At 45.3% G+C, this 27,995-nt stretch overlaps 2 protein-coding genes across 6 annotated transcripts in view; one reads left to right on the top strand and one right to left on the bottom strand.

Moving 5' to 3' along the window:
• Window positions 1–154: 154 nt before the first annotated feature.
• LOC150038933 (ceruloplasmin-like) lies at window positions 155–27,983 on the top strand. Its single transcript, XM_090328217.1, has 20 exons — window positions 155–337; window positions 3,319–3,566; window positions 5,549–5,761; window positions 6,515–6,688; window positions 6,915–7,169; window positions 7,971–8,139; window positions 9,382–9,521; window positions 10,465–10,617; window positions 11,618–11,832; window positions 12,780–12,930; window positions 14,215–14,427; window positions 14,621–14,828; window positions 16,205–16,344; window positions 16,961–17,089; window positions 17,704–17,810; window positions 19,011–19,227; window positions 19,611–19,750; window positions 20,874–21,036; window positions 25,857–25,961; window positions 27,523–27,983. The coding sequence occupies exons 1-19, from the start codon at window positions 192–194 to the stop codon at window positions 25,958–25,960; spliced, it is 3,285 nt and encodes a 1,094-aa protein (XP_090184343.1). The 5' UTR covers window positions 155–191; the 3' UTR covers window position 25,961; window positions 27,523–27,983.
• Window positions 11,826–27,995, bottom strand: part of LOC150038932 (BLOC-2 complex member HPS3-like) — a 36,064-nt gene continuing 19,894 nt past the window's right edge. For 2 of the 5 annotated variants that reach the window (XM_090328216.1, XM_090328214.1), the window contains exons 13-17: window positions 27,520–27,708; window positions 26,626–26,730; window positions 24,714–24,920; window positions 24,132–24,222; window positions 22,572–23,123 (exon numbers count right to left, since the gene is read on the bottom strand). In XM_090328216.1, the coding sequence (XP_090184342.1) occupies window positions 22,990–23,123; window positions 24,132–24,222; window positions 24,714–24,920; window positions 26,626–26,730; window positions 27,520–27,708 (726 nt within the window). In that variant the 3' untranslated portion in view covers window positions 22,572–22,989. Of the gene's footprint in view, window positions 12,000–22,571; window positions 23,124–24,131; window positions 24,227–24,713; window positions 24,921–26,625; window positions 26,731–27,519; window positions 27,709–27,995 lie in introns of those variants that run through there. The other 3 variants (XR_016534589.1, XM_090328215.1, XR_016534588.1) reach the window with 3 other exon arrangements.

Below are 27,995 nucleotides of genomic sequence, written 5' to 3'. Positions count from 1 at the left end.
TCTTTTCCCTCCCTGGGTTTACGAGAACCAAACCAAATTGGAAAATGTTATTTGCTTTAATGAAATGATTTGCTCTTGTGCAATATCAAACTGTGTCAGTGCAGCAAATAAAGGAAGAAGGCCTTGTTTATAAATACGCCTGGCTTCTGATTTCACTTTATTGCCTCTCAGGCTCCAAACAAGGGAGGAAAATGAAGCTTTGGGTGCTTGGGGCTTTTCTGTTTTTATCTACTTCCCCAGCCTGGACAAAAGATAAGCACTACTACATTGGAATTGAGGAGACGACTTGGAACTATGCCTCTGACAGTGGGGAAAGGACGCTTATTTCAGTTGACAAGTAAGTTGCTGTTTCTGTGGTTCATGGGCCAGAGTTATGAGTTATCAAGTTTAAAAAACATATAAAGGCAAATGGATACACTGTTTCCTCAAGTTGATACAGGACTTGAAAACAAGCTGCATACACAGGTCTCCTGTTTCTAGTTCCTCTGCATTGGAGAGCAGTCGGCTCCGGGACCTGCAACACAGCCTGGTGTCCTGCTGGATCATTTCTGTAGCTACTACAAGCGTCTGTCATGTTCGTGTGTGTGTGTGTGTGTGTGTGTGTGTGTGTGTGTGTGTGTATTACACTTATAACAATACTTACTGCTTATTAATGACAGGGGTGCGATATTTGTATTTTTAAGTTTTTAGAGCCTCATTTTGAACCACTCTGCTTCTACCTGTCATGGGTGTCTGGAGTGTGGGCTAAAGGGAGTACACAAAACTGTTCTTAGTGTCCAGCTTGGCCCTGTGTGCTGTGTGAAATTTCCAAGGAAATTTCCTGTCTCTACTTCAAGCAAGACTGTTCAGAAGGAAGACAAAAAGCATAGCTGCCTAAGGCCTTTTATTACAGAAGTTTGTCTAGACGGAGGTCATCACTTGTGACAGTGGGTATTAAACCTTTAACCCAATAGAAACTGGCATTCAGAAGCAACTTGTACTACATATTTTAGTGGTCATAAACACAAGTGAATCTAACTTCCAGGGGCTGCCAAGATTGTATCTTAAACACATACACAAAAGAGGTGTGCCATGACTAACTAGCAACTCTCACAAATTCATGCATATTATTCTGCTTTGCTACAGAATGATTAGATATTTTCTTTTTTGATTTTCTATTTAGTAGTATTGGAGGATAAAATTTTTCACAGTAAAAAATGTATAGTTGATAGTAATAGTCAACTGTTACATATCGGTTTAGTAATGTGCCCTAAATTTCTGACCTACAGATAACTGGTTATAAATACTTATGAAGTGTCTTGCAATTATTTTTTAAATTTGGATTTGAGATAATATTATTTTCTTAGAAGAATATAACATTTTAATAGGTTTTCTAGACGCATTATTTTGTATGGACTATATGTTTTCCTGACTAAATACAATGTAAAGAACAGACACGCTTTTATTTCCAAGGAAAAAGGCTGGACTTGGGGTGGGGCTCATCGAGGACAGCAGTTGCCCAGTAGTACAAGGAGCTCATTCAGCAGCATGATAAAAAAACAGATTCATTAGCTAGTAATTAAAATGAACACGGGTCCACCATCTCCTGCCACCTTTTATTAGAGAGGAAGTCAGTTTACTGGGCACAAGCTAAGTGGAAGACAAAGTCTCTACTGCGGTATAAAGAATTTCCTTATTCTAGAAACTAAGAGAAGGGTGACAGTAACGAGGGGTTGGTTCTTTTGATCTTAAAATGTGGCTCACCTACGGACAGCTGAAATCCAGAGGGTCAGGGGAACTCTACACTCTGCTGCAGGCCGGAAGGGAGACAGGGCACCAGACAGACAGACCACAAGACAGACAGGCCTCTGGGTAGCATTGAGGAACTAGGAGAGGCCCAAAAGGTGACAGCCACAAGCAAAAAGGGAATTTAGTTCCACAACCTCAACAAAGCGAATCCTGCCAGCAACCCAAGGGAGACAGGAAGTGGATTTTCCCACAAGGCCTCAGCCTGGCAGCGTGGTGATTTCATCCTGTGATGCTCTGGACAGAGACACAGCCATGGGGCCTTGACTTCCCACCTGTGATACTGCAAGGTGGTGAATGACTGCTGTGCCACATTAGGAATCCGAGAAGGACTCCCCCCTCTCCAAATCCAGAATGTTGTGCCACCATACCCATGTTTTAGTAACCCAGAAATAAAGTGAGAACACTGAGTTTTGAATTATAAATTGGGGAATTATTATCTTAAAAAAACAAATTTAGAGTTGTGAGTTTGGCCTAGTGGTCGAGTGCCTGCCTAGCATGCATGAAAACCGGGCTTTGATTCCTTGGTACCACATACATAGAAAAACAAAACAAAAACATTAAAAAAAAAAACAAAACAACCCTCTCTTGGTATTAAAAAAAAATCACTTTGTGGTCTAAGGGGAGTTGGCGTTTTTTGTTTAAACAGGGGACTAAAAATAGGAAAATATGATTCCTGGAGGGAAGTGTATCTACTGTAATAGTCAGAGGGGAGCCGACCGGAAGAACCACAATTAAATGTGAATTATTTGTTTGCTTCAAAGAGCAACTACAATAGATACTTGTGGCTAGGCAGCAAACTGGCAAAGTTCCTGGGAGCTTCCAGTAACTGACCCTTTGTCCCCAACCACACTTTTAATATTAAGTAAGACACTCTGGGACATAAGACACTCTGGGACATAAAATACCAAGGATTTTTTGGAGACAGCTTGGAAGCAAACAGACTTCCCAGTCTGGGTAGAGGAAGAAACTCATAATTAAGAAGCAAGACAAAATAAAGATCTGTGCTCAAATGGCATTGGATAGGCAAAGAATTCTAACTGTGAAAAACCTCAACTATGTGAATGGATTCAGACCATTATCCGCCCCCCCCCCCCCAGAATGCTTATACAGAAAAAACAGCAACAAAAAACCAACGAATAAAACCAAGCGGGTCGCGGGTCACGGGTCACGGGTCACGGGTCAGGCAATGTTCTTTTTACTTCAGGACCTGGCTTGGACTCATTCCTGGGTAGGGCACCAGCCAAGAGACACCAGGTCCTGGGGCTGGCGCTCTGGTCAGCCTGATGCTGCCCCCCTACAGCGCCCCCCCCCTGCTGCCCCCTCTGCCACAACCCTGGTCTGAAACACCTCACAACTAACACAACCCTGCCTGCTACCTGCTCTCCCCTTCAACCTTGGAGCTGCCTGTACACTGATGGGCTGTAGTCATTAACTTCTCTTTAATTGTGTGATTTCCGACTTCTCTTGATCATAATGTAGTTTCCCCAGAAATGACAGCTTCTGATAGAATTACCTTCTTTTCCCTTGCAGGGAACAGTCTGATGTCTACCTTCAAAGTGGTCCAGACCGGATTGGAAGCACATACAAGAAGGCCCTTTATGTCCAGTACACAGATGGACACTTCAGGACCACTGTAGACAAGCCCAGCTGGCTGGGGTTCTCAGGTCCAATTATCAAGGCGGAAGTTGGAGATACAGTTTATGTACACCTAAAAAACTTTGCCACCAGGCCTTACACATTCCATTCACACGGAATAACTTACTACAAGGAGCACGAGGGTGAGTTCAGGGCACGGGAGGCTGGGTTTTCAGCAGGGAAGGTTCTAAGTTCCCGGTCTGTGAGCTCTCCTTACTAGCTGTAAGCAGGTCACAGGCTTTAAACCACGTTACCCACAGGCACTGTGGTCTACCCCAGCAATACTTGCTTCTCCAGCAGTGTGGCTTGTGTGAAGGATGAGTGGCAGAGATCTCTGGCACTCTGGAACTGGATTCTGAGTCTAGTATCCAGTTCCTGTCTAGCTGGATAGACTGAGAGAAATGGACAGCAGGCCTCAAAGCCCAGAGGACTGTAATCTCTGGATATTCCACACGCGTGCACTTCGTCTGCTGTCGTCGCCTGTGTTCACTGCAGATGAAGTGGCATTCAGCTAGGATGGTAAAAGTCAGTCTTGGGCATCAGCAAAACCAGGCATGCCGTCTTACAATGTGACAGTTAAGATGGAAGGGCTCTTGAATATAGATGTAGGAGAATAAGAGTGGTCCATGGTGCCAGGTGTGCCAGCACACGTCTGTAAGCTCCGTGCTAAGGAGGCTAGGGCAGGAGGACCACGAGTTTGAGGTTCACTCTGGGCTATGCAGGAAGAGACTTTGTCTTATAAAAGAATGCTGCATGAAAAACAATGTAAGGTTTCTTTTTGTTGTTGTAGTTTCCTCTGAGATAAGGTTGTGTCATAGCCTGCCTTGCAACCTCCAGCTTCAGCTTCCTGGGGGTAGGTCACAGATGTGCCCCACTGAGCCTGGCTTCTCTGACCTTACTCTTTTTTTTTTTTTTTGCCAGTCCTGGGCTTGAGCTCAGGGCCTGAGCACTGTCCTTGGACTTTCTCAAGGCTACAGCTCTACCACTTGAGCCTCAGCACCACTTCCGGCTTTTTTCTATGTGTGTGGTACTGAGGAATTGAACCCGGGTCTTTGTGCATGCTAGGCAAGCACTCTACCACTAGGCCAAACTCCCAGCCCTCTGACCTTACTACTCTTAATACAGGTCAAGCATTCTCCTTATTCCAAGATGTTGGGGACCAGAAATGTTCCAAGTGCAGGTTTTTTTTTTTTCTTTTTTCAGATTTTAGAAAATCTGTATACATGTAATAAGATAGAACAAGCCTTGGGGATTAGCCTCAGGAGTAAGCAAGCATGAAATTCATTTACATTTCACATACATGTAGCCTGAAGCTCAGTTCATAAATTTTTAATAAACCTGTGCATGAAAAGTTTTATCCTGTGGAATTTTCACTTGGGGCATTATTTTAGTTCTAAAACATTTCAGATTTTGCCATCAGGATTGCAGATATTAGGATGAAGAATGTTCTATCTCTATGCAATGTGGGTATAGAAGTAGCTAAGAGTTAAGTTTCAGCCTTGCCTCTGAGTTTTGAGTGACTTTATCAAGTGACTTAACCTTGCTTCTATTTCCTTGACTATAAAATACAGACATTTTAGCACATGATATAATGGTATCTGAGATTTTGTTGAAAAAGAAAATTCTTATAGAGATTCATACTCAGGCATTTATGAATGGGATAGCATGGCGGGGATTCGTGCTACAATAACTCAGCTTTGGGGGGACTGGGTGAAATGCTGCAGTGAGAGGGCTGGAGGAATGTGGAGGTTCGTCTCAACCTCTGCGTGGTTTGAGAAAGGCCAGAATGAAAACAATTCACATTCCATGCTCACCACATGGGCCAGACTCTGGCCTCACATGAGGAGTTCCAAACTACGGAAGGGATTCATAGTTTATCTCAGATCTCCCTATCTGGTCTGCAAGGGGAAAGCTGTCCTTGAAATTCAAACCCAGTCATGATCCTCCCGCTGTAAGTATGTGCATGGCTCTCAGAAGACTCAGTTGAGTGAAAATTAACAGTCCTTTCTGGGAAGTTTCTAGAGTCCCTCACCATTATCTTTCCACTCCTCTGGGCCGCCCTGAGGACTGTCTATTGCCACCATTGGGTTCAGACACAATAACTCTGCTTTGTGTTGCTTTCCAGGTGCCATTTACCCTGACAACACCACTGGGACCCTAAGGGCAGATGACAAAGTGCTCCCAGGAGACCAGTACACCTATGTGCTGCATGCTAACAAGGATCAGAGCCCCGGGGAGGGGGACGGGAGCTGTGTGACCAGGATCTACCATTCTCACATTGACGCCCCGAGAGACATCGCATCGGGACTCATTGGCCCCCTGATACTCTGTAAAACAGGTGCACCCTCCTGGCACGGTTCCCAGCACACAACCCAGCCCTGGGGACAGGGCAGTCTGACACTAAATACATTCGGTGTGGAGAAGAGACAGAGGAGTAGGAGTCTAGGAGAAAGGAAGGGAGGAGCAGGCACTGCAGCCCATGGAGTACCTGGACCACCCTTGGAAGGGACCCCACCATGAGCTAAGACTGCTCAAGAATCAATTCTCTGGGGATAGGTTTTCAGGACGTAACTTCTCGCAGTGGTACCCCATGCAGACAAATGATTTCACCCCACGTGCCCTCTTTCTTGGTTCTCCGGGGTGGTAGGTCTGTAAGTTAGCTATATTGTGTTGGTAAAAATGCCATCTTATTTACTTGTAACAGCACTCAACTATATTACGTTGGTACATATGCCGTCTTATTTTCTTATAACAACATCAAAGAGGCAATATATAGTTCAAGAACATACCTGAACGATGATTACTGTCCTTGGAGGCCCTGGTGTCTCAGCTTGTCAGAGCCGTGTGCTCAGCTTTGACTTCCCACTTGTTCTCAAGCATTCACGGCAGTGGAGTCGACGGCAACACGGCCACCGGCCTGTCTCCCACACTTGAGATCCCGAACATGAAATCCCTCTGGAGACTGGTCCCAATATGTGGCTGATGAGGAAAACAAATGTCATTTATGAAATGAAAAAGAAAAATCCTTGAAAATGTAGCAACAACACACGCTAATAAGTTGAATGTGCTAAGCTAGAAATGTTCACTTCAGGTTCTCTCGATAAGGAAAAGGAAAAAGACATTGACCAAGAATTTGTGGTAATGTTTTCGGTGGTGGATGAGAATCTCAGCTGGTACTTAGAGGACAACATTAAGACCTACTGCTCGGAACCAGACAGAGTGGACGCAGACAGCGAGGACTTCCAGGAGAGCAACAGGATGTACTGTAAGATTGCAAAGATCCGTTAATGCCCAGGTTTTTCTGAGTCTATGAATGATGCTACATTTCTTTCCTTGAATGAACTAGTGCTGTGTTTCTCATCTGTGACTGAAAGCAGGGTGTCCGGGGCCTCACTGCCCTTCTCTGTCTGTCTGTCTGTCTATCTTTTATCTCTTCCTCTCCCAGACCTTGGAGCCATCTGTTAGTCACCAGCTCTGCTCTTGAATTACAGCTGTGAATGGACATGCTTTTGGTAGCCTGCCTGGCCTCTCCATGTGTGCTGAAGACAGGGTGAAATGGTATCTTTTTGGTATGGGCAATGAAGTGGACGTGCATGCGGCTTTCTTTCATGGGCAAGCACTGACTAACAAGAACTACCGTACAGATACGATCAATCTCTTTCCTGCCACTTTATTTGAGGCCTCAATGGTGGCCCAGAACCCAGGGACATGGATGCTGAGCTGCCAGAATCTGAACCACCTGAAAGGTAAGGTACCTTTCCATTCTGAAGGGAGGGTTCTATCTCAGAAGCCACTGAAAAAAAGGAGTTGGGTCTCAGCTGCTCAACAAATGAGGAGAACAGTGGAAGTCAGAATGTACAAGCTAAGTATCTTTATATTCACGCGGATCATAAAGTAAGGAGATCTGAAAAAAAGTATAAATCTCTGGATAAAAATCCTTAATTCTGCTCTGAAAGTGTAGTTTTACATGCGACTTCATGGCTTTGTGAAACAGATATTTTGCAATGTACAGTTGATCTATGCTGAAAAGTTAGTAGGCTATAGTTTTACTTTCTGGCTTTTCCTTTGTGTCTTGCCTATTTTTTTCCTTGATAAACCTTTCCTCTATATTCTCTATTTTCAATAAATTTTTTGTGTGGTGCTGACATCCTGTGGTGGTGATGAAGTTTGGGTGTAACCTGTATCACTTGTAGGCCTAGTTCAGTATTTTGTCAGCCATGGTCCCTTTTCTCCCCCTGCCCCTGTAAGCCCTCTTATCTATACACCAGTCATTTTTCATCAAATCCCCAATGAATTCCCCAAGGAACCCGTATTCCATTTTGAAAACACGTGCCTAAGGTCTCTTCTTCATGCCCCACATCTTGCAAAGACAGAGGTGTGCTTATAAACGTGGCTTGTCCATGAGTTCACCCAGTTTATTGCATGGCTGCAGTTTCTACCTTCTTGCCAGCTGAGTTGACAGGGAGACCCTTGGCTCCTTTAACCTCGTGTGGTTTCAGATCTTTTAGTCCTGGTCTCCCTGTAATCTCAGCCTTCTGTTCTTTCAGCTGGCTTGCAGGCATTCTTCCAGGTCCGGGACTGCCACAAGCCCTCCACAGGGGACAAGATGCAGGGGAAAGTTAGACACTATTACATCGCGGCCGAGCAGCTCATCTGGAGCTACGCACCCTCTGGAGTGGACGTTTTCACCAAGGAACACTTGACGGCCCCTGGAAGGTAACTTCCTCCTTTCGACTCTTATGACTGATACTGCTATGAAGGCCGATGTGCAAACGCTGGTTCAGTCCCACACTTCCATTTACTTTGGCTCTCAGTCTAGAAGCACAATGGCTGGATAGGCCATTCTGGCTGGGTAAGGCTGTGCTGAATTTTCTTTTGGGCCTTGTGCTTACATAGGATCTTGTATTTATGCCTGGATTTTGATCTTCCCATTTGTACTTCCTGCCAGCGACAGCATGTACTATCATGTCCAGCTTTGTTATTGGATGAAGCAGTCTTTTCCCCCTAGCTGATTTTGAACCAGCACTCTCCTGACCTCTGCTTCCTGTAGAGCTAGTATCATGTGTGTGATGTCAGCACTTTCTGGTGTTTTGATTTTTTCTTTTCCTTTATTCTGAAAATGAGCATCTTTCTGTGGCCTTGTTTTCTTTGGAGAAATATTTATCCATGCCCTTTGTATACTTCTAAACAGGAATGTTTGTTCTTATTGTTGTTGATTGTAGGAGTTCTTTATATATTCTCAATCACAATTCCTTACCAGATAGTCACAAGTATTTTCTCACATTCTGTATGTTGTCTTTCACATGCTTGATAATGCACATGATATATACTGGGTGTGTGTGTATGTGTGGGTGTGTGTGTGTGTGCCCTCCTTAACTTCAGGCCACGCTCCCTGCCTTGGCTACCTTTCCTGCTGCTCATTCCACAAAATAATCTTTCTAGAATATAAATGAGATAGTGTTACTCCCCCCAACACCTCCAGTTTCCTGGGGAGGCCCTGTCTGTCACCTGTCCTCTGTGTGCCAAGTTAGGAGCAGGAAGGCTTTGTTTAATGTACATACCGCGGTGAGGTTTCATGTTTAATTTGTGAATTGAGGCAAAGGAGGCTAGCTTTTCTGGGGTGCACTGAGTTTCAGCTGATGAAGGCTGGCTCCTGAGCTTGGTGTACCTAGGCAACAAAAAACCACTCCCATCTTTTCCAACATTCCCCAGCTGGATAGAGAAGTTCTGCTCTAGAGCCACTTACTGCCGGGGGCTGACATGGGATCTTGGAATTGGTTACTTGAAAAGTGAAGCTTCTCTCTCCAACTTCCCTCCAAGAGTGGCCTTGGATGGCGGGAGGCTGGCAGACAACCGTGGTGGGTGGCTGCTGTAGATTCTGGGGCATGACACTCACCAAATGCTAGCCTGTGGCCTCAAGGCACACATCTGCTTCCTGTCACCCTCTTCTTTTGGCAGTGATGCAGGTGTGTTCTTTGAACAAGGTCCCACAAGAATTGGTGGCTCTTATAAAAAGCTGGTTTACCGTGAGTACATGGACGCCTCCTTTACAACGCAGAAGCTGAGAGGACCTGAAGAGGAACACCTTGGCATCCTGGGTGAGTCCAGCGGAGTGCCGAGCTGGAACTCTGTACCAGCCTCAGAGACAGCAGTGACAACAGGCCTTTAGCCTGGTTTCTACACAGAGACTGGGTGAAACCAGAGGTTTTCGGCCCTAATCCAAACTCCAGGCAGATGGAAGAACTAACATAAATCAAGTGCAACATCTGACCACTCTCCAAATCGAGTTGTCAGCAGTAAATCCTCTACATTAAAAGCCACACTGACTTCAAAGAGATAAAGGGAATAGTGCATTTGTGTTACTTAAGTCCAGTCAGCTATGAGTGAAGGAAAAGGTGGGCTTGTAATGGCAAGGCTGAGCCCACTAGCTGTGACTTTTGAAAGGCACCCCACCTCCTGTGCCCGCTCCCCTCTGTACAGTGGAGCCACTGCAGTGAGGACGAAGTACATTCTTCCACATCCACACTTCAGCACAGGTTAGGGCTCTGATCAAGGTCACGGTGTATATTACACAAAATACGATGTTCTGTACAACTTTTTTCACTCTATAATTGGTAACATGATTAATTTTAGCAATGGAAAGTTCCACACAGTGCTATCCCTTGCCACCAAGAAGACAGAAACTACCCGCTTTGAGTGGATATAGTTTCCATATCTGGCTCCAGGGGCAAAGGCCACACATTCTGCCTGGGGTGTGTGGGAGGTATTCCAGATAGTGTGCAAGTGTGTAAAGCTTATTAACTGAGTTTGGCAAAAAAAAAAAAAGATAACAACAACAAAGAGAGAGGTAACCGACGGACTTGAAGTTGGGTCAGAGGTCCTCTGCAATTCCCAGGCTCGCTCCGGCCCTAGCTTGTGGACTTTTTAGAAAACCAAGCTTTCTGACTTGGCGCTCCCCAGACGACCCAGCCCAAGAAGACCACAGCTCCCACACAGGTGTCACAGAGCCAGGAAAGGTGGTGACTCTCCCTCTGTCCTTAGGTCCCCCCATCTGGGCTGAAGTCGGCGACACCATCAAAGTGACCTTTAATAACCAAAGTCCGCATCCCCTCAGCATTGAGCCAACTGGGGTGAGATTCAACAAGGACAATGAAGGCACATTCTATGCCCCCCACGGCACCCTCTCGAAGGGAGGTGAGTGCAGATTTCCAGACCCGCCAGCGTTGACCATCACGGGGCCACCAAGTATCCTCCGTGCTGTTGGCCCTTTCTAATTGGTTCAAGGAATTGTCTTGCTTTAACTGGTAGTTATTGACAACACAGATAGCAACTTAGTTGGACCATGTTGATTATATTTCTGAAGCACCACTTGGGTGAGCATATTTTCAAAGAGTTCTTGTAACACTAGATGCGCGTGTTAGTATATTTATGTATACGTGTGTTGATTTACATAGACGCACACATATATGAAAATATATGGCAAAATACTAGTTATCCATCAGTCTATAGACAACCATGATTATATCTTATATAATTCTTCCACTTGCATCAGTATATGTACATTTTAAATATATTTGAGATGCTAAGTACTCAGTCTGTTCTCTTAGAAACATTTGTAATTTTAATGATACAAAGGATTTCTCCATGTGTGGGTATAGCTGAGCATTTTTATTTGTTAAGGGTGACCAATGAAGATTAGTGGTTCAGCCACTAATCACAGGTAGCTCAGCCATTCAGGTCACGCTTTCTTCAAATGTAAACTTGGGAGATTCGAAGAGGATCATAAGCAAGCTCCTTTCAGTTCTACAATTATTTTCTGTTCAGTTTGGGTCAAGAGAAAATGCCTTGATTACCTCTGCTGCTTGGCTTTGGTTTAGTTGGTGGAAAGACAAGGGCAATGCTCACCTCAAGAAGGTCGTTGTTGGGAGAAAGGTACAGATTACACAACCAAGATGGTGTGTGGGGGGGGTATGGGGGGTTCCTGGAGGATGTGTGGGTGCAAGCCAAGTCCAGGAAGAGGTTGCAGGAGGCTGGAGGCTACCCAACGCCCTGCCTTCCTCTGACACAGGACTGCGGCTCAAGTCCAACCCCTGGCTAAACAAGGAATTTACAAGTGGGTTGTCCTATGCTACACTTTGTTACTCACATGCTCACATGACCACACTCACGCTTTCCCATGTGACCTTCCTCTCAGGTGTGCCTCCTCACCCTGCCTCCCATGTGGCACCTCAGGAGACCTTTACCTATGAATGGACGGTCCCCGAGGAAGTGGGGCCCACTTATGCAGATCCTGTGTGCCTGGCGAAGATGTATTACTCTGCTGTGGATCCCACCCGAGACATATTCACAGGGCTCATTGGGCCAATGAAAATATGCAAAAAAGGCAGCTTACAGGAAAACGGGAGGCAGGCAAGTCCAACATTCCTTCCATGTGATATCTCTCATCCTCCTCTGGCTTCTGGCACCTTCAGATCACAGTCGTGGTAGATTCCATTTTCTGCAGGATCTGATCTCAGGTGGCTGCCTCAGTGGGACCATTCACATTCCCAGTTGTCTCTTGTCTGAAAGAATGAGCTCTAGGGAAAGACCAGACACATATGTGTATAGATGCGTGCGTGCGTGCGCGTGTGCGCGCGCACACGCACATACACACACAATGCTGGGATTGAGGCTTGAACTCAAAACCTAGAAGCTGTCTCTTAGCTTAATCTCTCAAGGCTGGTGCTCTATCCCTTAAGCCATATCTCCCCTTTTTGCTAGTTAATTGGGGATGAGTCTTGTCGACCTTCCAGAAGCCAGGGGTGGCTTCAAACTTGGATCTTCAGAACTCAGCCTCTTGACTCAGCTGGGATTCTAAGGTTAAGCCACCAGCAGCAGCCTGACTAGCAATGCTTGCAAATGTTGTCTCCCCTTTGCATTCATTTGCGTTGATTCCTTGGACCAACTGCTCTTTCTGACTGGTTCATTCCATAGAACAGAGGGGGGAATTTCTGTTCGCTTCCTTCATAGCTGGGACAATAGGAGGGGAGTAGGGAGGCTTGTCAAGATGCCTGGAATTCAAGTGAATCCCTGATATAACTCGTTGCTCCAATTCATTGCCAGTGATTTCTTCACCCCAGACAATCTGTCCCTTCTTTATCTGGCGCGGACTCTCAAAAGTTTTCTTGAATGTGGGTGGCATCTTTCCTGACCACTTGGCTACTAAAGTGGAATGTTTCATAAGCCTGTTGACAAAGCAAGGAGGATACTTCTTTCCTCCTTCCTCTAGCTTATTTGAACATGCGGGAAATTCTATACAAGGAAGCTGCATCTGCATGCTTCTATCTTCATCTCTTTGCTGTTCTCCCGATTTACAGAAAGATGTGGACAAGGAGTTCTACCTGTTTCCTACTGTATTTGATGAGAATGAGAGTTTACTCTTGGATGACAACATTAAGATGTTCACAACTGCACCCGATCAGGTGAATAAGGAAGATGAAGACTTTCAGGAATCCAACAAGATGCACTGTGAGTACCCAGCCTCTTCTGGCACCCACAGTGCTGTTGTTGGTTAATTCTCAGTAGCTGAGTACAAACGGCTGCCCTCCAACGTTGTCCATCACTTCTAACTCAGATTAGATTATGTGCAAGCCCTGGTCTCTGGACTAGTAGGGTTGGCACTGACTAGCAGGCCATGAGAAATATTAATTCTGGAACCCACTGAATCAGAACCTGGGAGGCCGAGTCCCACACACCTGCTAACAAGGCTGCTGCGAAGGGGAATTGCAGGGCTGGAGGCTTTGCTCCCTGGGGCTCAGAGATGGCAGGCTCTTTTCACCATTCGCAGCACAGGATGCTGTGGTCCTCATGGTTGGCCACACTTCTCAGTCTCCTGCGAAGTTTCAAAAGCTACAAAGCCCTGCATAGCCCTGGGTCTTTAATTCAAGCCACGCATCAGATTCCTGTTTTTTTTTTCCCTGCAGAGTCTTTCTAGAATGCAATCAGGGACTAGAGACAAAAGGTTCACACCACAGATAGACAGTAGTACAATTTACTGTAGCTAGTGGAAGAAAATGTAAGCTGGGCACTGATGGCTGTGTCTGGAATCCCAGCTACTTGAAAGGCTGAGAGCAGGAGATCACGGTTCAAGACCAGCCTTGGCAGTTATAACCAGTAAAAATAATCAACAAGAACAGGGCTGGAGGCATGAGCCTTAGCTTACAAGTGTGAGGCCCTGAGTTCAAACCTCAGTATTGCCACAGGGGGAAAACTAACCAATGATGCTTTGTGTGTTTAAGTTAAGCTTGGTTTCGATCATATCATCCATCATTTCTAAAATATTTCTTTTGGTTCTGCATTTTTGCATTTTGAATGTGTCCAAAACATGACCTGCTAGAAACAGTACTGAGAGAAAGAAACTTTCCCTGCTACTCCAGACAAGCCAGAATCCCTGGTCTCCAGCAACCCCAGCCTCCCCGGTCACAGCACAGGCCTCAGGACCAGAGTGCTGCCCCATAGCAAAGGGGTGCAGGGCAGCCACTGATGAGGGGGGGGGGAAGAAAGGTGACCGCTGGCATCTGTCCTCTGGGGGAGGGCAGGGACATCCCCCCTCCTAGGGGAGCAGGGACCCAGTACAGATATCCAGGAGGCACGTGGTCAGCTGCAGTCCCTGCTGGTCAGCACTGCTTTAGAAGGCGAGTGCGGCCACAGGGCATGCGGGTGGCTTAACTGTGTCGTAAGCTTACTGTGGGAAGTCAGGGGCTGTCATACAAAAGGTCAGGGAGTAAGCCAGTCTGAAAACGTCTGTTCCAGCCGTGAATGGATTCATGTACGGGAACCAGCCTGGTCTCAACATGTGCCGGGGAGATTCAGTGGTGTGGTATCTGTTCAGTGCCGGGAACGAGGCCGATGTCCACGGCATTTACTTCTCAGGAAATACCTTCCTGTCAAAGGGAGAAAGGCATGATACGGCCAACCTCTTCCCGCATACTACCCTCACGCTGCTCATGCAGCCCGACACCGCAGGTTCGTTTCCTCCCGTCCACGTGAGCACCGTGGGTCCCTGAGCAGGGCAAGCTGGTCCATGAACTATTCCTTGCTGTGGGTGGGGCAGGGGCCTCTGCTGAGGAAGAACATAAAGCTGGGCCCACTCCTCTGCCCAACTGCAAGTGCAAAGGTCCTGAATCAGGGACAGGTTCCTCCTCCACCTGCCCCACAGGGACGTTTGATGTCCTGTGCCTCACGACGGATCACTACACTGGTGGCATGAAGCAGAAGTACACGGTGAACCAGTGCAAGCCGCCGTCGGAGGGCTCCCCCGTGTATCTGGGCAAGACGACGTACTACATCGCAGCCGTGGAGGTCGAGTGGGATTACGCCCCACTCAGGGAGTGGGAGAAGGAGCTGCACCGCTTACAGGAACAAAAGTAACTCCCGGCCCTCGGATCGCACTGCCTGGGCCTCCTGTGTCCCCAGCTTTAAACCCCCGCCCCGGCCACAGTTGAGGCCCAGTACCTCTGCCCCCTCCTGGCCACCTCACCCAAGTGCTTCCTCCTCTGGCCTGGGTTGTGATTTCTTCCCTGTGGAGGAATTCCTTCATGCAACCCTTTTGCCATTAGTCATCAACCTGGCCAGAATTCTCCCCAAAGTTAAAGCTGAAACACTGCTTTCCTCACCAGCTACTGGCTGGAGATTTTCCCTCTGAAAACGTCATTCTTTTTGTCTAATCGCGGTTTACCATTCCTAAAGCTAGGGGCACATTTGTGACATTGTTTTAAATCCTTGATGGCACTATAGCAGTTCTGTCCTCTAACAGACTATGGTACAAAAAAAAATTTACTAGTTGTACATGATTATAGAAAGGTTTTTAGAAAGTAACTTCTACAATTCAGTAGGAGGAAAGGGTGGCCACTGGCCTCTGAAAACATCCAGGGGGCAGAGTGCCGGCTGGTAGCTGGGCACCAGCTGATGGCCCCTCCATACCAAGGGGCCCCGCATGAGTGACCTGTGGCTAGCCAGTGCCCAGCTGGTAGTCTGGTTGTGGCGCTGAGCATTCGTTGTACTGTAAAGGAAGAGGTTATTATAATGACCGGGGCTAGTGAAAATCAGCGGAAACTTCTAAAAAAGCAAGTGGGTGGAAAAGTGTCATTCCAGTTTCCATTGGCCAGAAACACTGTTGTAACCAGAGCTCTGAAGTCTAACATTTTAAGCCCTAAGAGAATGGTAGAAAGGACCCGTCCAACACCTCACCTGACGAGCAAAGGAACTGAGGCTCCAGCCAGGTGCTGGGAGCTCACACCTGTCGATTTTTAGCTACCAGGCATGGTAGGCTGCAGCTTGAGGCTAGCCTGGGCAGAAAAGCTCATGAGACATTTCTCAACCCACAGCCGGGCACAGTGCCAGGCTCATGGCCTCCCAGGTATAGCACGACTCAGGTGTGTGTGAGGAGAGCAAGTAAGCCATCTCAAAAATAACCAGGGCCAAAAAGGGCTGCAGGCATGGCTCAGTGGCACAGCACCTGCCTCGCTCAAGCCCCAATACTACTAAAATAAACCCCAGAAGTCCTGAAGCTCCAACAGGTGGTGATGAGCTGGGGTCATTACAAAGCAGCAGGCCCCGAGACTCCCCTGGGGCTGCTAGGTGTGCTCTGTTCATTTTTAAAGCTCATTTGAAAGACCAGAATGGGAACTGATTATAAACTACCATAATCACTTCAAGTTAAACCATCACTACTTTCAAAATTTACAACTTGAAACTGCACTCTCTTATGCCAAACTAAGCCAAATTCTCTTTCTTTTTCCAGTGTCTCAAATGCATTCTTAGATAAGGGGGAGTTTCACATAGGCTCCAAGTACAAGAAAGTTGTCTATCGGCAGTATACAGACAGCTCGTTCAACATTCCCGTGCTGAGGAAGGCGGAGGAGGAGCACCTGGGGATTCTGGGTAGGTGGCATGCTACTCTAAGACACGATGTGACCTGGGCCACAGCGGGCCTAGGGTATTTCCCTGAAACCAAGAAGCAAAGGGACACCATTCCTAAGCCTCTCCAGCTCCAGCTGCCAGAGTTCCCCTGAGGCTCAGTTATCCTCAGAACCTACAGTAAGGCCCTTCAGGGAAGGTAACAGAAATTCGCCAGACAGCAGGCCAGCTAAGACTGGCTAGCCTGTGGACCTGGTAGGACTGGCCTGGATACAGTACTGCCTTTATACCCAGGGAAGCCTGTAAGTCCCAACCCAGAAATGAGAGCACCTGCTGTAAGCAGACCAGGGCCCTTCAGGAGACCCCGGCCCAAACTCCCTAGACCTGGGGACAAGGAACGCTCCATGGGTCCACCTTCACTGGACAGCCACCTCTGGAGTTTGTATCTCATACCCTTTCTTTCTGGACCCAAGTGTAAATCCAAGACTCTACCAGTCAGCACAGTGCCACAGGGAGGAACAATGACAGCAACAGGAAGACTCAGCCTTCTAGCTAACAAAGCCCTCTGATCTTTGTTTCCATTAGGAAAGTTACAAGTTTCACTCTGACAGGTAAACAAGCCACTCTCCTTTCTTATCAGGTCCACAACTTCATGCAAATATTGGAGACACAGTGAAAATTATCTTTAAAAACATGGCAACAAGGCCCTACTCCATACACGCCCATGGGGTGAAGACACAGAGTTCTACCGTGGTTCCAACACAACCAGGTACTTACACTGGGTGGTGGCTCTCAGCCTCTCCATGGACAGTCACTTACCATGAGGGTGCGGGTGGGGAGGAGAGGGAGGAAGGAGGGTCCAGAGTCCTACAAGGAGGGGATGAAGTAACTCTCCAAGGATAAGGCAGGCAGGAGCAGCATGGGGGGGGGGGGGTAGCAAGATAGGACATACTAGGGGAGCTCACAGAGGGGGGAGGAGGAAAGGGAAGGCTGTGGAGAGGCTGACACAACCATAGAGAAGCCACAGGAATTTGAAGGACAAATATGTATTAAGAAAAACATAGTTAAAATTAAGAAAAGTCTGGTTTGCCACATTTTCTTCAAATTGTGATGGTGTGCTGGCCACCTTCTGGCTTTGTGCTGTGTGAGTGTACTGCAGCCAATTGTCTCAGCATGTACACAACACATACCACACACAACTAAAAAATAGACCTTATAGTTTCACTTAAAACTAAATTCCTGTGAGGAATTCTGGGTACTCAGATTTCCCAGATGCTTCTAGTTTCTGGGTTTCGTTATCAAGGCCCCAGTTTGCTCACACGATGGAGCTCAAAGATCACCGTCTCCAAATATAAGCAGCTAACTAACATTTGATGAATTTAGGGGAAGTTCAAACATACGTGTGGGAAATCCCAGAGAGATCTGGCGGTGGACCAAAGGACGCGGCCTGCATCCCATGGGCTTACTATTCCACTGTGGACCGGGTTAAGGTAACTTCAAACTGCTGTTCTGTGACAACGCTCAAGGCAGAGGAGGCTAGTTTTCCTGTCAAATTTCTAAGACAACCGTATTAGCTTATCAGTTGCTTTACAGTCTACCTCGGTTTCAGTTTTTTGGTTTGTTGCTATACCTACATTGCTATAGACACACCAGTTATCACGCAGTAGTGATTGAGTAAACTCAAAGAATTGAGGTAGGTGACTTCAGATTTCTTTATCCATGATAATAAAAGATTTGATCTCAGCAGTTACAGAACTGAAGGCATCGTGAGGTGAACGATTTCCAAGCCAAATTCCCTCAGCAACTCCCACACAATCAGAAGACACACCAGATTGTTCCATAGGAATGTCTGATCCTAAGCTCTCTCCTGAGCACCTCTCCAAACTTCCAGCTACCAGGCGCCTGCAGGCATAGTTCCTACAGGACTGCAGCAGCTCCACCCCAGGCCAGGCGGGCTCTGCTTCCACCTCCACTGAATTTTCTGTTGTAACAAATGGCCAAAGTACCAAGTTTACACACTTATTTAAGCAGGAACTCTGAACTTCCAAGCTGCTACCCCACCCAAGAAATTCACCCCATTCCGCCTCTCCATTCCCATAATTCAAGGCCTTGTAATTTACCTCAGCTATGGCCACGGCCTCTCTTCTCATTTCTTCCCTTCCGGGTCTTCACAATGGCTATGATACACAACACAAAATCTGAAATCCCCTAGCATGGTATAAAACCTAATGTTCCATTACTGACCAACATCTACTCCAGCTTCTTTGAGTGTTAAAGGTCAGTCTCTCTCCTCTGGGCTCATTGGCATTGTGTGTCTCCCGTGTAGTTGACCACTTCTTCCATCTTGTCATGTTTTCATTCTTGATTGTCCCATTGGATGGAGCTCTTCGTTGCTTAGGAACTGACAAAATGATCCATTCACGTTCAAGTCCATGAGCTTTTGGAATAAACAAATCAATACTGTGTATTTGGGTTATCCTTAGCAGAGCCAGTTCCAGGCCTCTGAATGTCTTTCTCTGTTCTGCATCACCCATACAGCCTACCTCCTATTCACTATTGTACCAATTTAACAGCTTCAAGTACAAAGTTAGTGCCCTGGCAGCATCAAATTGGGCCAAGTCTAGTCGTTCAGTCAGCTCTTTGGGATCCAGTCTCCACTGAGGTAGCAGATGGTTTTGCCTCTTTTTCAGGATCTCTACAGTGGGCTCATTGGCCCACTGATTGTGTGTCGGAAACATGGCGTCAAAGTGTTGGATCCCACAAGGAAACTGGAATTTTCACTCTTGTTTCTGGTGTTTGATGAGAACGAATCATGGTACTTAGATGACAACATCCAAACATACTCTGATCACCCAGAAAAAGTAAACAAAGATGATGATGAATTCATAGAAAGCAATAAAATGCATGGTAAGAGAAATGGTTCTAAACCAGTCTTCTCCTTTGTCAACCCCTTTTTTTGAAAAGGAAATTATGCTGAGGCTATTCTTCTGTTTTCATTTTAAAACTAATTATTCCTCACACAGAGAAGCAGATTCGGTTCAGAACAAAAGAAAGGAGGACTTTGTTCAAAATCTATTACTGATTCTTGCCCAATTCCAAAATCTCATTCCTTTTTAAGTAAATCCAGTTAGGATTAGTGCTTTTGAAAAGCAGCATGTGGCATTTCTCCCACTTGTATAAAGTTCTTTGAGAGCAGAACGGTTCTTTACCTTTAATATAGAAGTCCTAGTTGCTGTGCAATCATCCTTGATTCCAGCTGTCCTGAAAAGGTGTTGTGTGCCTTCCCTCAGCCATCAACGGGAGGATGTTTGGGAACCTGCCCGGCCTCACCATGCACGTAGGAGACGCGGTCAGCTGGTACCTGATGGGGATGGGCAACGAGGTAGACTTGCATACTGTGCACTTCCACGGGCACAGCTTTCGATACAAGGTAAGGGCTGCCACAGGACCGTCTGTCTTGCTCTGCTTGAACGTGGTTTAATGCATAGGAAATGTGTCCAAACGTTTCACAATGATTCCAGCAGTCATGCTGGTTCCTCATCAACCTTGAGCGCTGCCCTGGATTTACAGGTGACCTTGGGTTCATGTGCCACTTGGCTCCCTCACCTCTGAGTAAGGACTAACTGATCACTGTAGACAGGGATCAGCACAAGGCTGCCATACCCCTGGGTCAAGGGTCGCCACTGCTGTCCCCAGAACACAGTCCTTCAGGGCCGCCTCTAATGTTCCAAACCTTTGACCCTTTTAGAGATGCTTTTTTTTCTCTTGCTTTGAGAGAGTGTAAAAATGCACAAGATACTAAGAAAGCACCATCTGCCATGTCCACTGTACAAGTCCACTGCATTTTGTTTCTCAAAGACAGACGCTCCCCTGGGCAGACTTTCAGCTCCACCATTTCTGTGTGTCTGTCATGGAGAGACACTGGCCTTCAGCGTTTCTGGGGCCTCCTTGCCCTTTATTACTCCCTTTATTGTTCTCCTTGCCCTCCAGTTGCAAAGACAGGAGACTAGACAAAGGTGAGGTTGAGGTGGGCATGGGCCCCCAGTGTGGTTTCCCCAGGTAGCTCCAGTCTCTTAGGGTTAGTCCAGTCTGACCAGTTCCCATTCAGCACATCTCTTTCCCTCCACAGCCTGTGCACACTCACGGTACCCAGGGAAGACCAGGTCTCTGTAATCACACAGAATGGGCAGGGTTCCATTAAAAAACAAATCAGATATTTTTTTTTTTGGTGGGTCATGGGGCTTGAACTGGGCCTGGGTGCTGGCTCTGAGCTCTTCCACTCTAGGCTACCGCCCTACCCCTGGGCCTGGGTGTTGTCCCTGAGCTCTTCAGCTCAAGGCTACTGCCCTACCCTTGAGTTGAGCCTCACTTCCCATTTTCTAGAGGTTAACTGTACATAAACTCTCAGGTCCTTTTGTGCCTGGGATGGCTTTGAACCTTGATCCTCAGATCTCTGCCTCCCGAGTAGTTAGGATTACAGGCGTGAACCACTGCGCCTGGCTTGCACTCACTTTTCTAGTCTATGTATCATAACCTGTCTTTCTGTACTTCAGCACAGGGGCATTTACAGTTCTGATGTCTTTGACGTCTTCCCTGGGACATATCAAACTCTAGAAATGGTTCCCCACACACCTGGGGTCTGGCTTCTCCACTGTCACGTGACAGACCACATCCATGCTGGGATGGAAACCACCTATGCCGTCCTGCCAAGTGAAGGTGAGTATCAGTAGCAACCCTGCAAGTGATGTGCCATGAATGTAAGATGTTTCACCTAAAAACTCCAGTTGGAAGCAGCTGTGAGTTCTGTTGCCCTAACTTCTTCCCTCCCCCACCCTCATCACAGCTCATTTCCAGGGTTCAAACCCATCAGTGCAAGAGCATGTGTAAAGGTATTGTTACAGCAGTGTAACTAGATCCAACACTGGCATAAGGGATAGGTCACCTGACACAGCGGTGTAACTATACCTACAGCTCTTGTCAGGGAGACGTCACATGAGACAAACCCTGACTTGCAGAATTCCCTTCTCAATGAAACACAGTGACTTTTTCTAGATAAGAGTTCATACAAAGGACAAGTCCAGACAACCCTAAATAACAAATTTAACTCAATCAGGAAAACCAAAGTCTTCCTGTGCTTCCAGAAGGGTATGGGCAACTGATTATAATCTGTGAATGACTTAGAAAAACCTGAGATACCAACACCTAGTTCCTGCTCCTGTCACGATGCCGCCACAGGTCTAAGTACAGACATATAGGTGCACACATACCTGTGTATTAGCATTTAAAAATTTTAAAAATTAACATTTTCAAAGTGAAAAACACCATCTACTAATTTTTTAACTATATAAACCACACTATTTTAAGTAATCATCTTAAAATTTCTTTCCCTATAGAGACTAAGTCTGACTGAAAGACACAAAGTGATCACTGTAAATATGAGATAGAATACTGGTTCCTAACAGTGGACGCAACACTGCTGTCTAGGAATGGCTATGAACACTTCTAAAAAGACTGACAACACACAACCTTGCCTTTGTGGGAGGTGGGGTGTCCTTGTTGCAGATTGAAAGATGACAGGCTGTCCTGTTACACGCAGCTGACTCCTGCAGGGCACCTGTGGGTCACTGCCACCACCGCCAATGTCCCAAGAGCTTTCTAAAAAGCCACCTTCAAAACAATTCTGCCAGGTGTGGCTCTGGGCTGTCCAGTAAAGCTCACTGAAATGTCTGCAACATCATCCCCAATTCATCCCTCTAATGCGCTACTGACCTCGTTTCTAGTGAACCCAAGTGCAGAGGAAAGAAAGAAGAGTCAAACCAGAGAGATGCCAATCTGAGTTTTGCTGAGCCCTGAAGATGTTGAGTCAAAAGATGTTACCTGGATCTGGGGAAGGGTAGCTGACAATGCTTATAGCAAGTCCTGGCAAAATCAAAATAAGTAATAAGCTAAGAAATGGCCAACAGGGGAAAAACTTCAGAATACCCTTTACCAGACACAGAGAAAATAAAAGTTTTACCCAGACATAGCTGAATTCAATGAGCAGTATCAATGAACTGAACTTAGGACACAAAACTCTTTAAGCAGAGCTTCTATAAAAAGACTGACATCAGGATACAGCTCTATTTTCACATATACTTTGCCTGAAAGAAATAAAAGCATTTAGTAATATTAATACAAAATACAAACAGAAGTTTCTGCTGAAATCACACACGCATTCAACACACATTAAGAGTCAGACAAAAAGTCAGTTTTGTAAACTTGTACTTCATTTGGTTCAGAGCTAAACACAGCCAACGTTTTAAAGGTAACAAGAACATGAAAGTTCTAATCTTTCACTGCGGCAAAACATTTACATCTTTCTCAAAGAAAATTAGAAACAACAACAAAAAGGGACAGAAATCTGGGAACTGGAGAAAATAAACTGGGCCACTTAAGAGTGATCCACATTTCCTTCAAGTGTCTGTGGGACTGGGAAGGTTGTCATGTCTTCACAGCCCTGAATTGAGCAAAAGTCACCATCCTCCTCAAAAATGTATGGCTTCTTTGAAGGATTCTTATCTTCAGGCTTTTCCGTTGTGAACCATGGGACACAGCCAGGACCGTGGTAAAATGCATGTCAGGGGGACTTCTATACGTAGATTTGGTACAAAACCCCCTGTGCTTGTAGTTTTACCCGGCATTGAGTGATTTCTTTCGACTACAGTAGAGAAGGTATGGCAAGAAAAATGCTGCTGCGCCATCTTCTGGGAGAACATTCAAGAACTCCCTCAGCTCCAACTCCACAGCAATGACAGACAAGGCCTCTGATGGGGAAGATACCTGGGTCAGAATGTAGTTGCTCCCATCCAGCTTTCTATCAGTCATTCAATTGGTCAGAAGCTACTTCAGATGACAAGAAAACTCATTCAAAAACAAAGACCAGCCTCTTAAATCCACAGACAGTGATTTAAACTTTGTGATTTCGTCTTTCTAGGATCATTTGAACTTTATTTTACATGCAGTTTGGAGTTATTATGGATGACTCCACTTGTTTTTTTTTTAATGAATGATAGTTTTCTTTAAAAAATACAATTATCTGAATGTTATTTTGATGTTAGAACTATATACAGCTAAAACATAGACTTTTTGCTAAAACAGAAAACGTTAACTTTTCAAAAAGACATCAATTTCCTAAATTAGTTCCTCTATTTTTATTACCATTTATCTCCTCTTCTAAACAGCCAAGATTGGTGTTCTAGTGACATCTATCAGGCAGAGAACTTGCCTGCCAAAGAAGCACCTTGGGTTTAGTTGGCAGTACCAAAACACAAACAAAAATGGGTGAGAGGAGGAATATCTCATATTTTAAATTCAATGTAACGATTGTTACTTCTTAACAGATGCATGAGCCTTTCCTAGGCACTATGGTTCAGTGACTCCATCCACATTCCACCGCCCTGCCCTGTGACTCTCGTCTGCCTTTCACCACCTAGAAGAACCTAACTTCCTACTTGAAATAAATTAAGTACCCAGACCATCAATAATAGGTGTCATTGTCATAATGTCTACACACGTATTTTGAAATATTAATGAATTTCTATGATGTGTTAATTTAAAGTGTGAAAGCATTAATTTATAACAACAACAGTGCTATGAGCAGAAGAGATAAATAAATACCATGTGTTGGTAAGAGGCCATGTAAACCTGAAAATAAGCTTACCAGATGAATCTACAAGTCCTCTTTCTTCTCACTTCATGTCATGAAAAAACTACAGAGGTCAAAACCTCAACAAATTCACAATTAGAATTGATCGTCTATCTCAAAAGGTTACCTTTTAATGATGCCAGATAAAGCTGTAACTTCTCTCCACCATACTTTATTCTCTGGCAAAGTTCAGGAAGCAGTTTTTTCCACCACAGAGTCTATCTTAGGAAAGAGTGAGAAAATTTTAGTTTGGTGCACTTTACCCGCAGTGACAATACTCTATGACCTTATTGTCAGTGTCAATAATACTGTGCTGGAGTGCACGAGGCAAAAATGTATCATTTGGATGAAGGACTTGACTTTGGGCAGGACACTGGTGGCTCATGGCTATTATCCTAGCCACTCAGGAGGCTGAAACCTACAAAAGCAGAGTTTGAAGTTAGCTGACCATGGGACTCGTATCTCCAGATAACCAGCAAAATGCCAGACTAAACTAAAGACCACACAAGGGGGAAAAATTGCATCATGGTTTCCTAACATTAACCTCCAAATGGCAGTTGGAGATTAAAATGTCAACAGGACATTAGCACCTCAAGCATTCAACACATAGGACACCAGCATGTATGGGCCCTGAGGTGGTGGCCTAAATGGCTCTGCTTTGCAGACAGGGAAATCCTTTATGAAGCATGAAACAATCTGAAAAGCATACCCGGTACTCATCTTTGAGTTCGTGGTTAGCGTAGGGGATGACAGCCTGGGGACACCTGTCTAACAGGGTGTCCAGGCACTGTTCATACTCCTTCAGGCGCGTGTGACACAGCATGTGGATGCTGAGGCCAGCGGCAGTGTCTACTGAGAGTGGCTCCAAGAATGGAATGATGGAAGCTATGTCAAATGAAGGACCACATAGAAGAGACTACAAACAAAAAAGCAAAAGGTTATGGGATGAGGCATCAGAAAGTAAAAGCACAACACAGCATGGTTTTTGTAAGAGACTAAACCTCACTTGCAAGAAAAAAAAGAGGACGTAATTTTAGAGACCGTGCATATGGTCCTTGTTTAATAAGTCTAGGAGAATAGAAGAATTAAATAATCTTGTTCATCTCTTTGTTTAAAGAAATAGAAGACGCTTAATATAAAAAAGTGATTTACAAATACTATCATTTAATTTACTCTGGACAGACTACAATGCAAAGGGATGGGGTTTCATTAAGAGTCTAAGCTGCAATCAACAGAAGGGCCAAGATGAATGCATTGGTATTCAGTACAAAAGTCCTAAGTGATCCAAACAGTTCAACAGGAAGGAGCCAGTGAGTTAAATAACAGATGTAACATTGTGTTATCAAAGGAGAAGACACTTATACAATGTTGAGTAAAAACCTTCATAAGAGGTTCTCCTCAGAGCTGCTCCTGTTTTGTAAAACCTGATCAGATCCAAGCCCAGACCCAGGCCCAGACCCAGGCCCAGGCTCGCAGAGAAGCCTCTGGAAGAGTGTAGCATGACTTCCCTGGATGGGAGAATGGGCCTGCCTTGGTCTTCCTCTCACACTGTCCTGGGTTTTCCACCTACTTTGTATACAACTCCAAATAAAATTCAACATTCCGAAAGCCAAAGTAAGTAATAGCTCGTTCAGAACTTGGCCATTTCATCAATATAGTTGGCCAGAACTGAATGACAAGAAGCAAATATTATTTCAGAGCTTTATTAGTAGTGCACTTTTTTAAAAAGCAAGTTCACCAGTACTTAATTTTTAAAGTATATATAATATCACCAATTGCACCATTACAAAAATCTCCATGCTTCCTCTCTCCTGTAAGAGAGTCAAGTGACTTCTTTATTTCTTTTGCTCAGCCTCATCTCAGACTTACTGCAGAACAAGGAACATTTACTACTCATTCTTGGCCAGTATGATCATTTTATTCCAGATATCCAGTAAGGAATGGCCAGGAAAATAAGGTTGGTACCTTTGCTTCCTATACATTTTATACATTGACAACAAAGATAAAAATAAGGTGATAATCTCCCTAAATGGGAAGCCACCTGTAAAGAATACATAGTAATGGAAAGGATTCAGGAAAGTTTGGCTGGACCACTTTTCATCCTGGAAGGCAAGGAACCACAGAAGAATGCGACTTGAAAGGAGTTTTAAAATAGCACTAAATTACTTTTTTTTTTTTTTTTGCCAGTTCTGGGCTTGAGCTCAGGGCCTAGCACTGTCCTTGGACTTTCTCAAAGCTAGAGGTCTACCACTTCTGGCTTTTTTCTATGCATGTGGTACTGAGGAATTGAACCCGGGTCTTCGCGCATGCTAGGCAAGCACTCTACCACTAGGTCACATTCCTGGTCCCTAAATTAGACTTTTCAAGCAGTAATTGAAATAGGCCTTGAAGTTACAAGGGAATTCTAGTGACAACTACTGCAGTGACAATAAAGTACGTCAGTGTGTGTGTGGCTGATGCCGTGCCCATCAGCAGGGCATAGGCTTCCTCCAAAGCCCCTGATGCGCCTCATTTGAGATTTTGTCCTCTAAGTGCAATGTTCTAAATTTGGTGTCTCACCAAAGTAAATATAATATATTGCACTATGCATATTCAAAAGAAAAAGAGACATTTCTGTTTACCTGTAACTTTGAAAGGTCTTCTCTGTAATTTTTATCAGCTAAGGAACTGGGTGATAAGACACGAACCCATGGATAGATTAAACCATAATGACTACAGGCATTGATCTGAAATACAAGATAAGGTGCTATAAATAAAATACACCACCAACAACCCTCTCTCCCAGCCAAAAACAAAAACAAAAAACCCTTCTTTATCCATTCACAGAAAGTAAGCAAATCAATGCCATCTTTCACATCACAGTGGTGTGTGCTATATGGGGTGGGAAGTCTTCCAGAATCTTCTTCAGACTTGGCTTCTTTACTACATAATCTACATTGCATGTTTCCTTGTATCTTAATCTTGAAAAAATATTCTACAAAACAAAAATAAGCACTATCACTTTTGCAATTATACTCCAGAAGTGTTAACAGTAATACTGGAAGTGATTTCTATTTATACTGCTTTATTTGGGAGGCAGTTTCTTCCGTAAGTGTACTGGGAGTGACACGGGAATCCTGGGAGCTCAGGAAACAGAAAATCTTTGCAAACACTACAGACCTCCAGCTGGGCTCAGCTTGCTTATCTGGCTGGTGCTCTGTCACGAGTCATGTCTGCAGCCATAGCTTTTGCTAGTTCCTCTGGGATGGAGTCCCATGGACTCTTCTGTCCAGGCTGACCTGGGATTATCATCATTAGATCTGGGCCTACTGAGTGCCTAGGATTATAGGTGCAGATGCTAATGCTAACCTCTCTCACAGACGTTAGCTGTCAGTGCATTTTTAACTCTAAGTTAAATGTCTAGTGACAGAAAACAAGACTTAACTAAGAGGAAGGCTAAAAAAAAAAAAAGGAAGGTGGATTACTGTAATGCGCCACGTGTGGGCTTTCTAGAAGGCACAGTTCCCTTATCTCACCAGATCCTCTGATGTGCGCAGTGGTGTGGTGTCAGGAAGCTGCCGATTAGATAATCTCCAGATGTACTGTGACGTGAGCTTGAAGCAGAGTTCCTGAAGAACCACATCTGGGAGACAGGACACGAGCTGAGCTTCCCAGAAGTCTACCAGGAGTTGAGGAATCGAATCTTCACCCTTACCACAGAGCACCTTCAACACAGAGCAACAAGGCACTGTCTCAGATTAATTGCACTAGAACTTAGGTCAGGCTGGGCAGAACACCACACCATCATGCAAGCCGGGCAGTGAGTCAGTCCCACCCCTGGCTTTGTTGCTGAGGCTAGAGAACAGGCAGACATGTTAATAAGAAGCAGATTCTAGGTTGCAAGGATGCAGCTTCTCCATAAATACTCTTTTGATATGTGCTTCTATATGACAGATCAATTATGTGGGGGTCTGGTTTTCAATAAACAGATGAGAAACTCTTCTTCTCCTTT

The sequence above is a fragment of the Megascapheus bottae genome, unplaced genomic scaffold (assembly GCF_031878675.1).
Source record: "Megascapheus bottae isolate mThoBot1 unplaced genomic scaffold, mThoBot2.hap1 H_3, whole genome shotgun sequence".
NCBI classification, from domain to species: domain Eukaryota; kingdom Metazoa; phylum Chordata; class Mammalia; order Rodentia; family Geomyidae; genus Megascapheus; species Megascapheus bottae.
This window is presented reverse-complemented; position numbering and strand designations above follow the sequence as displayed.